General features: G+C 39.7%; 1 protein-coding gene across 1 annotated transcript; it reads right to left on the bottom strand.

Moving 5' to 3' along the window:
* Positions 1-804: 804 nt before the first annotated feature.
* tsr1 (TSR1 ribosome maturation factor) lies at positions 805-12546 on the bottom strand. Its single transcript, XM_086261897.1, has 15 exons — positions 12379-12546; positions 10182-10281; positions 9863-10091; positions 9341-9475; positions 8784-9235; positions 8115-8250; positions 7535-7722; positions 3825-4027; positions 3562-3721; positions 3355-3465; positions 3124-3256; positions 1657-1773; positions 1344-1484; positions 1180-1254; positions 805-1093 (listed from the first exon to the last, which is right to left on the bottom strand). Exons 1-15 carry the CDS (start codon positions 12507-12509, stop codon positions 915-917), a joined length of 2490 nt encoding a protein of 829 aa, XP_086118023.1. The 5' UTR covers positions 12510-12546; the 3' UTR covers positions 805-914.
* Positions 12547-12781: the final 235 nt, after the last annotated feature.

The following is a 12781-nucleotide window of genomic DNA, read 5'->3' as shown; positions in this document are numbered from 1 at the left end:
AACATTGCTGGTAGGAGGCACAGTCTTATCAGTGCTTTTATTTTTGAGTGCTCATACAATGTCATGCACTCGATTCGTAAATTACATCAGGGAATTATCATGTACAGGAAAGTGTAGCAAGAGTGAATTTTGTGGAGATCAATCAACCTTTTGGCTTCTCACTCATGTAATGGTGGCAATTCGTCTTCTATTTTGCACCATTGTTGTTTCACTCTGTGCTAAAATTCAAGTCATTTATTAGTTCTTCAGCCTATATTTTTTAAGTAAACTATACTGAGGCATGTGTATGATAAAAGATAACATAAATAATGCTCAAAGCTGTGATTTTTCCAAACAGCATTTCATTAAGCGATTACAGAAAAGAACGTTTCCTTAAAAGTGCGACTTGGGAGTTCTCTTTCCATGATTAAAGTTCCTCACGTATCTCGGTCATTATCAATACATAATTTCGTCCTAGCTTTCTACATTTTAATGTGCGTAGGCATTAAGCCACACATGCATGACTTCAAAGAGTTGCCCATGTAATGAGCTCGATACATGCCTAATGTTAAATTACTGAACTCACCCAGTCGTCGTGGTACCAGCTCTCAGATTTGTTTAATCATAAAGCACTCAGTGCAACTCAACTATTTGTTTAGAGGCAGTGACTCAAATCTTTTTTACCCATTTAGGAAAAAAGAAAAAGTGAGATGCTCTACAAACACGTAGGAAGCTTTATTAATACTTATCCATTCCTGCCATCTAGTGGTCAAAACAAACTCTGCAGCATGTTTGAGGCTTGGATGCAAAATGGAACAAGAAAGCTTAACTTTGGATCAAAATAGATTTATTTAATACGCATTCCACTCTTTTAAAGTGTCCTGAAACCACTTGGATGTTTCTGTTATTACATGGCTTGTCATTCTGTCCCTCCACTATTCCATATCCAAGTCTTCCATTTCCACAGTGCCTTCTCTCTTCACCCAAGTTAAAGGCGCGGGCACATAGGGGTCATACGTCCACCGAGGATACACTCTCTTGTACAAATTCATCAGCACAGTGTCTTGAGAGCGTAGCTGATTGTCAAACACGCATTTCATGTGACCGTGTGTTCCTGAAAAATAAGAAATGGCAGTGAGAATCCACAGCAAATAAGGCACAGAGACACAGACACAGGGTTTTATTCTTAAATTTTCTCACCTAAGGCCTCCTTGATGTGACCTCTCCGACCCCATTTTGTTCGCAGCTCCACTGGCTTGAACCACATGATATCATCTGTAAAAGAAAGTCAAGAAAATTTTAATGAAAAAATTAGGAATTATGTCTGCAGTGACAGTAATAACAGTATGAGAACGTCCTCTCACCCCTGTTAAAGAACATGTAACGAACAACAGCAGAGCGCCTGTTAATTTTGAATGGGTGTCCACTCAGAACAATCCTCTTCAGCACAACACGCTGAGGGTCACAACTGAGCAGACTGCCTGTAGCCACAAGGTCCTGGATGCCTAGAAAGACACAGTAAGAAGAACACGTGCTCAAAGGCCAGTACAGAATTTGCTTAAGTGGATAATTAATCAAAACCACCAACAGGATGAATGGTCTAAAGTTTAACTTGAGGGCAGCCAGGCCACTAATTCAATTTACTCGTGTTGACGTAAACAGGACTTTCCATCTCACCATCATTCCTTTGCTTAAAAAGCAGGACTCCTGAAGGGGGGAAGGTGATGGGGGCATACAGTGACACTACAATGGGGGCATCTGGTCTGAGGAAGCGCTCCATCTTATGCTTGTCAGCTAGAAAAAAAGGTGGAGGGGAAAAAAAAAGATTTTATTATTAATAATAATAATAATATATCCAACAGATATCTTGTTTCCAGAAGTAGCTTTTAAGATCATTATACTAATAAAGTAACTTGATTAACAGTTCTTGTTTTGTAAAGAACCGAAAGTCGACCTTACATGGTGGAAAGACATTTTTCAGTTTCTGACTTTTTCAGCTTAAGATCGACACATCTTAATTAAAATGTCAATAATAATAATAATAATAATGATAATAATAATGAAAAGGTTATTTTAATAATAAAAAGGTTACGTTTATGTTTTTTACTGGATGATACCTTTTTATACATTTTTTTTCAAAAGAACACAGCATAGCATTATAACAACAAATATTACAGTAATAGCACTCCCGTAATGCAAATGCATAGAGGTGGTTCTGTTTAAGGACACCGTCTCAACATCATAAAAAATAAAAAAAAATCAAGTGGTACAATGAACCCACCGAGTTCCAGGTGACCCATCATAACTAAATTCATGGAATAATAGATACTAGATTAGCACCAGGTGTGTTTCAATATTACAAGATTTACTTGTAATATGAACCAGATGTTAAAACACTGCATTTAGTCTGCATGTTGGCTGGTTATGATATCTGATTTTTTTTGTTGTTGTATTTTTTAACCGATTTTTGCCCTCAACTGCAGTAAGTTACAGGAACTTCTCTCAGTGAAACAAGTGAAAATAAAGTGCTCTGCTTTTGCAAAGAGGCAAAACGACCTGCTGTACATCCACCTTTATCTGACATATTTTACCTTGGCAAACAGAAGCAGGTACAACATATTTATATAACAAAGCAAATGTCAGGTTCTTGTATAATTTTCAAGTGTTTATAAACTCACCAGATAACAGGATATCCTTTTCTCTCATCTCCATAATTTTCGTCATAACTGGTTGGATCTTTTGCTCATACCGAGGCTGCTAGCTTGCGGCTAGCTCTAAACTCTGGATAGTTTTCGCTTTAACCACGTTACTTTGTTAGCTTATTTAAAATGCCCATGTTCAGCTCGGTGAGGGCGATTTAACTGTTTGATTTGGTTTGTTGTTACAAACATTATGGCGGTTTGTGACTTAGTTTGGCAAGCTTTATCTCTTCTTGATAGCTATAGCCAAACAATAAACGATATGTTAGTTAGACTGATCAGTCAGTTACCGGTCAGTCAAGAATGCAGGAAGTTGGACGTTACAAGCCCTTAGCCCTGAATTGATACATCTCTGGCAATGCGTTTGATTTAAGTTTGTTTATGTAGGATCACTACTGCCGTTTGTTCTGATGAATGTACTGGATGAATTCAGCAGGTTTTCTACCTGATGTGTGTTGAGAGAAGATGGGAGAGGCTCGGAATCTCCGAAATCCACAATGGAACACAAGCTCCTCTTTAGATTTGATCGGTTCTGTGTTACTGGGGTGTCTCTGCACCAAAACATGCATGACTGACATCTATGCACAGAAGAAAAAAACATGAGGTCAGCAAAAATTATTCTGTGTAGCTGGTGCAGCTTTTCTTACGAAAAGGAAACATTTTCAGATGTGAATACCTTCTGTTCATGGGGCAAGAGAGACACGAGAACCAGAGGTTTGCCTGACTGGACACTCTCCATCACAGAAAAAGGCACATCAATGATGTGCAGGGTCACATACCAGCCATCCTGAAACGTGGAGGACAGCAGAGTGAGTGAAGCCAAAAATCATGGTTAAACATGAGAGCATTTACAGCTGAAGACAACTACTGTTGTCTACTTTACCATGGCTCCATCCTCCTCAGCTGCAGCCTCAGCCAATATGCGGCGGCGAGTGCGTTCAAAGCTCTGGAACTGGAATATACGCGAATAGTCGAGGGGCAAGTTTTCCATGGGGTCCCAAGGTGACGAGCGGAAACTTTTTAACCCCCTGTAACGCTGGAACCTGCGAGAACAGGACGGTAACCCAAACAAACAGGAAACAATAAATATTCCATCCCAAAAGGAAATGTAAAAGAAACAAAAAGCATAAAAGAAACGCTACTGACCTCATTCTAGCTGGAGTGTCGAGGGGCGTGTCCACCTCATCGGGGAACATTTCATTGGCTCGAGCGTCACGGTAGCGTTTTAGGCCTTCTTCTTCGGCAGCTTCATCCATATGTTCATCATAGCGCTGATCTGCACCCGCTCGCTCTGTGGAGCACACCTCTTCCTCCTCCTCCTCTTCTGAATCACAGCATGAACCTGGGTCCTGGGCAGAGAGGACACAGGACAAATTTAGTACAAGAGGTTTGAACAAAGAATGCAAGCTGCTCTCTGACCATAAACACAACAATCATTGTACTCATTTTTAGTGATCAGTGAAGAAGCTTTGATGCTTTGGCATTTACTAACAGCAAATGCAGTGACAGAGATAACACTATTGGTTAATTCAAGGAAGGAAGGAAGGTCATGGGCCACAAGGGGAATACGGCTAGCCTCACAGTAGTTTTAGTTTGGTTGGCCTTGACTTTAAGACATCTGTCTCTGACATTTTTGCCACCCAAACAAAATTTTATATGGAATTTTCTGTGCCAAGGCCAAATTTCAGCATTATATAGTAGATATAACTCAGATAACAAACAAACTATATTTTCAAATTACAAGACCACTGAAAACATGTTTAAATAACCTTTTACCAGCTGTGAGTCTGGCTCCCTCTTTTTAAAACCCTGAGCTTCTAATCCTAATATACTGAGTTAAACAAGTGTCCTGGGTAGGCATGGGCGATATATTGAATATACTTCATGTATCAAAAGTTTTTCCACGTACGATGGTTAAAATGGGTCTATCGGAACCATTGAGTATGAACTGCCCTGGCAATATTAAGCTTTTCAGAGGTTTTTTTGGAGCGACTGCATGACTAATCCTCCCTCCAAAGCAGAAGGTTTTCTGCACGGCACACTGCGCTGAGCATGCGTGTTTATATTCTACCTTATAAGAAAAAAATATGGTGACAGCCGGAGTTTCAGACGAGGAAATGAATGAGACTGTAACTGAAGACGAGTCGGACAAGCTAGTTCCAAAGAGAAACATTTACTGGCAGTGGTTTGGTTTTCAAAAGGAGCATGTCAAACAAAATGCCATAATTTGCAAAACATGGCATAAAACCATTGCCACAAAAGGTCGCAGCACCACAAATTTATTCCACCACCTGAGAAATCATCCATTGCAAAATGAAGAATGTTTTAAAGTCCGCATGTCAACATCTCCCCACACACCACAGAAAACTCTAAATAAACCAGCCATGACGCAGATGACACTGGCGTCTTCGTTTGCCAAAGTGATCCCATACGACAAAAAAAAAGGTCTGTGTTGACCACAGACAGTGACTGTATGAATGATATATATGGTTGAATATAACATTTGTTTTTGGAGGCTAGTTAAACATATCGTGGTATATATCATATATCATGATATAGCCAAAAAACAAAATCGCCCAGCCTTACTCCTGGATAATGTTCTCTTGCTGTAATGTAATGTACAATATTGTTGTCCTACTGTTACCAAACACTTACTTTGTTAGTTGCTGCCAGTATTAACAATAACCAGACACAAATGGCAGGAAAACAAATGACATCAAAACGATCCTAATTATAGAAAATATTTATGTAACATAACCAACAACTCCGCCACAATAAACAAACAGCACTGAGGGGCCTTGTATGTGTGAATGGGATAAGCAATTGCCCGAATTCAAACTATGGGAATCCCTGCTTTGCATACATTTGAATTCAGTGTGTTACGTAAAGACACTCTCCAGTGCAAGACATCCACTCTTAAAACAATATCTAGAAATTGAGCATCCAAGGGCAACATATTTGGATAAGGAAATGAATCATCAAAGAAGACATGCTTTGCTGTGCTCCCTTGGCTGGCAAATTACAGGAGAAGCCAGACGCAAGAGCGGAAAGCTCTCAGCATGCGGCTGATACACAACCTTTCCAACATCCTTGCTGCAATAGTAATAATAATCATTATCATTTGAAGTACCCTTTCCACTATTGTTACCTTCGTCTAGATACGTATGCCTGTGCGCTAACCTTGACATCAAATGCATGCTAATAACAATCACAGATCGTAATGAACCTGTTGCATAAGGAAAGTTTCCCTGACTTCTTTTCAAGCGGAGTGGGAAATAAATAAATGGCCAACCCCTCCCTTCGTCCAGACAGGAAGTTCTGTTCACAAGACAGGAAGACAGGAGGCTTCTCTTGGGATTCCTGCTCCAAACACTATTGTTGTGGTGAGCAGCCTGGCACTACACGCCAGAGTCAGACACTGAGAAAATAAACAGTGCCTCTCAGCAGTGAGGTGCACTGCCTGTGGGTCACGTATGCACCGCTTCAGCCCCGGAACCGCCAACACTTTATTGCTTCTTCACAAATTACCATCCTCATCATCCTCCACAGGACTGCACCGCCTGACCTTAGCTACCGGTACACTGTTGCTATGACAACACGACCCCGCGCAACAAAATAACCATAAAAGGTATGTTCTGGCTGAACTTCTGGTCAAACTACTAAATGAGAAATGAAAGAAAAATTCCAAATATAACAACATTTGTACAATCACTGACACACAAACCCTCTACATCATCCATACTAGAATGAAAAACCTGTCGTAATCAAGTCATCTGAATCCTGTAGTGAGTCTCTGGTATTTTCCATGGAAAGCGTTGTTATCTAAGTAATTGGTAACTTACTGTACCTTGTTTTGCAGTAAAATGCTGTTAAACGTTTTATTAAATATGATACTACGGACTAAGGGCTTCTCTGAATTATTCAATTTTAGCATGTAAGCACGCTTTATTATTCTTACCACAGTGGTAAATTATCCAGCTTTAATTTTTGGTGGTGCGCCCACAGGTAGGCAGACTCGTGTGTTGTTGTTTTTTTAGTCTGAGCCTACTCAGGCCTCATGGCTTGAAACAGAGCACTTCTTCAATCATGGCGTGTCCACCCCAAGTTAGGAACCTGCCCCATTGAGAGTAAGTATCTTTAAATCTTGCTCACAAGTCAGGGAAGAATTGAGCAAGAGGTTGAAAGAGGATTAGTGCAGTATCTGCACTGAAACAGACTGCTGTTACGAAGAGAGCTAAGCAGGAAGGCAAAGCTGTAGTTACTGAAACAGTAAGAACAGGGATACAGGCACGGGAAATTAGTTTCCTCCAAAGGGGGTCTCAGCCTTAAAGGTAGGGTGAAAAGCAGAGTCACTCACAGTCGTGCTGCTTCTCCCCTCCATTGAAAAGAGCTAGCTGACATGGTGAGGGCATGAGCCTAGGATATCTCCTGCATGCTTCCTAGGTGAGTTGAATGTCCAACCCAGGAAGAGACCAAGGTAGACTGAGGACAAGCTGGACAGACATCTTGGCTGGCTTGGGAACGCCTCGTTAACAAACCAGTAGACCTCAAGACCTAGCTAGACAGACGAGCTGGCTAAACAAAGAGATGTCTGAGCATCTCTGCTTAGATTATATCCTGACCTGAGCTTTATTTAAAAAAAATATATATACTATTTATGTCCATTTCAATTAATGCCCACTTTTCAGTGTATCGCATTTTACAAGGCTAGGCTGTCATATCATTATAAACTTTATACCCGTCTTTTTTGTGAAAAGTTTTAAAAAAGGAAAATTTAAACTGATATTTACATTTTATTTATCTTCTGCTTCACTGTGTCATTAAAGACTTATGTCAAAATTACTTTAAATGTGTACCTGAGAGTCAATCTCCCCATCCTCTTTATCCATGGCTTCATCCATCATGTCATCATCATCATCATCGTTGTCACTACTTTCTTCATCCATGTCGCCATTCTCCTCCTCACCTTCATCAACAATCCACGTGGCCTGATAGTCTGATGTTCCTTTAGGGACCTTCATTACACGTTTTTTCTTCCTGGCTTCTAAAGAGAGAAACATCAAAAAACAACTTTGAATCCTGTGTTTTCCTGGCACGATAAACTGTATACTCTTGCATCAAGAAAAGCACATTACTCATTTCTATTTACTAGAAATGACTGAATTGCTTCAGCTATGTGTAACCATCCAAATTTTTACTGTACATCAATAACATTACAGCAAAGTCTTTGTTTAACTGGTTTGTTGTGTCTATTAAAACTGTCAATTAAGTTACATATATTTACATCAGTCAGACAGTTTCCCACTACTTGAAAGTATAAAGTGATATAGTTGTAACTTCAAATCAAGTGTGACTGTTCTAACACAAGATCTGTCATTTTGTATCTTAGTCATCATCATTTTCTGAGAGCATTATCGATAAATTCTGTTTCTTCACCTTCAGCTTCCAGCAGTTCTGATTCTGTTGGCCATGTCTGCTCTCCGTCCATGGGATCCACCTCAGCCTCTGCCTGCAGACTCTCCCTGTTGGATGGGTCCGCTTTCATGAGCACCCTCACAGGGGCCTCATTTTCCTGTGGGAAATGCAAATGAGCAGGTAAATGTGACCCATATCAACTAACACTCCAAAACAGTTAAAGGTGTTAAAGTTTCACTTCGCATTTAAACCAACTGACCACCATTCATTATATTCACTTTGAATTAGTTTTAATGGTTAAAAACAGCGTGGGGAAAATGCACAGAGTTTTAGCAGGGGTACATTCCAATTGTTATGCAACAGTAATATTACATTGATAAAAACAGATGCTGACAGTTGTAATGGATTACCTAACTTAAACAGGTTTCCATGCTTCAAGTTTGGAGCTATGCTTTGTATAGTGTGGAAAATGCATGCCTGAGTCCACAAGTGAGAAACAAATATCCATAATACAACTTATCAAAAAAGTCCAAAGCTAGGTAAAACTCCCCCAAAAATTTTAATTTTGGTGATGCAGTAGAGCAATAAATGAAGTCATTTATATAATTTATTGTTTAATAAAGTGTACGCTATCAGGTCTGCATGTACATTTGCAAAGTTAAAGTATTAAAAAAAAGCAGCAACAACTACCTGCATGTCAACATCTCCTCCTTTGCTCGGCTTCAGTGGTCTGGACACTGTTAAGTTCAGAGGAAGAGGGTCTACTGGGGCATCAATCTGGCTGAGCTGAAAATCACCATGACCACTGATGTGTACCAGTCTGTCAACCCGCAGAGGGCGGCCACGGACATACCCGGACACACAGAGTGTGCCCAGGCCAGTGGCTCCACTTGTACTATCAACAGGGTTGTTGGGTGTAAAAGTGACATGTTGAGCAATGAGATGTGACCGTTTGGAGCGGAAACCCAACTTTCTCTGTCTCTGAGTCCCCAGGTGTCTGAGAAGTAGTGTGGCATCTTGCTCGGAGTCCAGCGGGAAGAGACGAGCATCAGGAAAACGGGCCTCTGTGATCTTTGACAAAGCTCTTCTGGACTCAACCCTCTTCTTCACAGGGAGCTCAGACACACCCTGACACACCAGTGCTATGTAGGTTGAATATGGGAGAGAGACAAGGGCTTAGTAGAGGCACATCAGAAACGAAGTCAATTAAATTAAAAAAGAAAAAAGAAAGAAAGATTTATAATTACCATAGCTGGGGAGACCCTGAGCAAAGACGCAAGAGAGACAATAGTCTCCATAGGTGTCCCAGCCTTCAGTAGAATCCAACACAAATACAAGGCTATCTGCAATCTTTGTCACATCCAGTAGGGAGTGCATGTCAGCTATAAAAAGAGATTACAGAAGTGTTAAAGACACACACACACACAAAAAACAGAGTACATTTTTAAAATATTTGTTTTAGAATGTCATTTACTGAACACAACATCAATTTTACAACACAAAATATAAATAGATAAAAAAAATCGTATCTAAAGTACAGTAACATATCTGACTTAACTTCTTATTCTTCTATGGTATTCTACAGTATGTCACAAGTGTGTCAGCATTACCAGGGATGTTTACTTATTCTATGAACAAAATTCTCAAATTGTAATGTCTTTTACATTTGATAAACTAAAATTACATCAATAGATATCACAGAAGCAACACTACTTGTGCTTCTGGCTCACTTTTTTTTCCCCAAAGGAAATCTCTTTTCTAATGCTTACCTGTACTCTGACTTAGAAAGGTGAACCTCTGTTTAAAACGAGGCAGAATCAGCCCAAAACTGTCACTGACACCACTGATGGACCGGTCGTGATGTACAATGCCCCCAGCGCCTTCTCCACGAAGCAGCTTAGTGATGGCTCCAGCATCGGCTTGAGCATGTAGGGACACCACAACAACCAAATGAGGAGGACCATCCCTGCTGCCAAGACGTCGCTTTTCTGTCAGGACCTGGGAAGAGAGAAAGAAACTCAAGCAACTCCAGATTCGTTACATTAAGAATTTAAGAACAGCGATCCATCATGTGATATTTTAAATTACCATGTCTTTCTTATTCTTGCGCAGCTGGTTGGCTTTGTGCCTTCTGTCCATCTTCTTTTGCTCCTTCCTCTGTTTTTTGGTAAGGACTGTCACCGACACTCTGCCTGTGAGACATTGCAACACAAGTTATTTATTAATTTATACAATGTGTATAGTATTCTTTTAATATAGGCCTTACTACAACCCACAACCTTGCTGCTTAGAAAGAACTTCTATTCTAACACACACATATGGATCATGCTCCACTCTGCTGCACAATGTTAAAGCAGCTGAAGTCTAAGATGTCAGTAAATCTCGGCAAATACAAAAACAGTGTGTGAACATCGGCCGTTTGATTTTTACAATATCTTTGCTGCTTTAAAACATATGCTGGCAAGACAACCAATCAAAAACACCTGCAGAATGAAGTTCAAGTCACAACAGCGCAGCTGTTGCAGCAGACAAAGCTTCCCCGCCCCCAGAGGGTCATGCTGATATAAATAAAGTAAGCAAAAGACCACACATTAGACAACTGGACTAAATTTTATATGCACAGTACTGATTTGTTTCATAGTCAATGAATTCAGTAGAAATGGCACTATACTTTGTTAGAATATTTTATTTTTTACAGCTATGTGTCAAACCTTATATAACAAGAGATAAAGCAGACTCTATAGACAAGAAACAGTCATTTTTCTTCCAAGAGTTTTCTGGTTTTCATTTGTAACCCACTTGTAGTTGAAACTGATATGCTGGTTTCACCAGGAGCCCCCAGAAAATTGCTGTTGTCCCCGCTGGCTAAAGTCTGCAGACAAGACTGTAGTGCTATACTCTGATAATCCAATAAAAAGATTACTTACATTAAACAGTCCACTTAAATTCTTGTTTAGCTTTTAAAGCCAATTGCCTACTGTCAATTATGCATTACTGCAGATGTAACTGATAAAACATATTACAATACAGACTGTACAATGACTGACATTTACCATTTAGTATTAGTACACATGTGCATCAGTGAATGAATAATAATGAATTTCATATTGAAGACAAATTATGAACAAATCCATACTCATAATAATCATAAATATCAATTAACTGAAATAATTTTTCATTATGTTGTTCTGTTTATGTTAAACTATTTTTACTAACCAACTTTGATACCACTGCAATACATACAAGCATCAATGAACAACAATGAGACGAACATTCCTTTGTTGTTTTTAACTACCACACTGCCTTATATGTGAATATATTTTTCCAGTTTGAGACTGGGGTTTATTTATACCTGATATATTGATGAATGACACATCACTGCTAAGGTCTGACAGCATATATGATGTTGAATAACAGCACAAGCCGGCTGGATGATTATCCATCAGCCATAATACATAATACATTTATTCTCACACATTAGTGGAGCGCCCTCTGTTGGAATCCAGTTTAACTGCAGTGCAGACACTTCAGTCATTTAAATCAACATTCCTGGCTTTTATTGAGCAGTGGGGGTTATTGTGTGTACTCTTTAGGGCACGATTGCGTCATCTGGCTGTATGTTAATCACGTGTGCTCAAATAATTTTTTATTAAAGTGTCCACGTTACTTTGTATCTCAGACATTCCAATAAATGTAAAATGCCGACAAATTCACTAATCCACAAAATTTAGGTTTGTTTACAGATATAAGACTTTTGCCTGAATATATTTGTTTAAGCTACAAGGTGTCCAAATGTGTTTGTGTACTGCTTTACGCTGAATGAAATGAAATTAACATTAAATTATAGCATAAACTATCATTGCTGTACTGCTTGACATGTAGTGTTACTATCTGACGATCATTCAAATCAGGTGTAAAACGTGTACAAGTCGGAATGTGAGCTTGAATTTAAATAGAACAAAAATGTTTTTAATGATAAACTTTCTCGGTGTAATACAGAGTGTTAAGTCCTCTGATTTTCCAGTAACTGGATATCTGGAAGACCCCCGGACCACGTTTAAATAGCTGAAGCTCATTGGCAATCTCCAGTTAAACACCAAACGAGGCTCGCAAGCGAATACAGACTTTCACTAAATACCTTTAAAAGAAAAGTGCTACGATATAAGATACTGTACTGAAAGGATTGAGCACTTAAAGCCCAACACGTGTACTTGCAGAAGCAACCGCTACATGCTAACAACACACATGTAAGCCCCAGGTTTAACGCTGTGCAGCTGGACGAGACTTGCCTTTGTTTTCCCTTTCAATTTCTCCTTTCGTCCGGTGCTTGCCATGTTTGTGTCCTTTATTTTTTTGTTTGTATATGCCGGGTCTGTGGCCCTGTTGTTTTTCCCCATCAGCAGCCATTTCCACCATGTGGGTATGTCAGCTAATTTACTTCCGCACTTGCAGCAACGTCACGATAGGGACGTGTCTTCCGGAAAGCTTTTCTTCAAAATAAAAGCTTGGATAAGCATTATTTGAACTTGCTTTGATAGTCTTGATGAAGAGGTGTAAATGAGGTCAAAAGGAGCTGCTCTGTGCCTCGGTGGAGGCACAGAGGCTCTGAGCACCTTCTTGTGTGCAGTGGTGATGGACAGGTTGATATATGAGGTCAGGCAGGAGTTTCTGTGGACTGCAGTGTTTAC

This window comes from Aulonocara sp. 'chitande type north' Nkhata Bay, linkage group LG14, assembly GCF_057382095.1.
Source record: "Aulonocara sp. 'chitande type north' Nkhata Bay isolate Kocher_YH1m ecotype deep benthic linkage group LG14, A_spYH_male_GT1.1, whole genome shotgun sequence".
Classification (NCBI taxonomy): Eukaryota; Metazoa; Chordata; class Actinopteri; order Cichliformes; family Cichlidae; genus Aulonocara; species Aulonocara sp. 'chitande type north' Nkhata Bay.
This window is presented reverse-complemented; position numbering and strand designations above follow the sequence as displayed.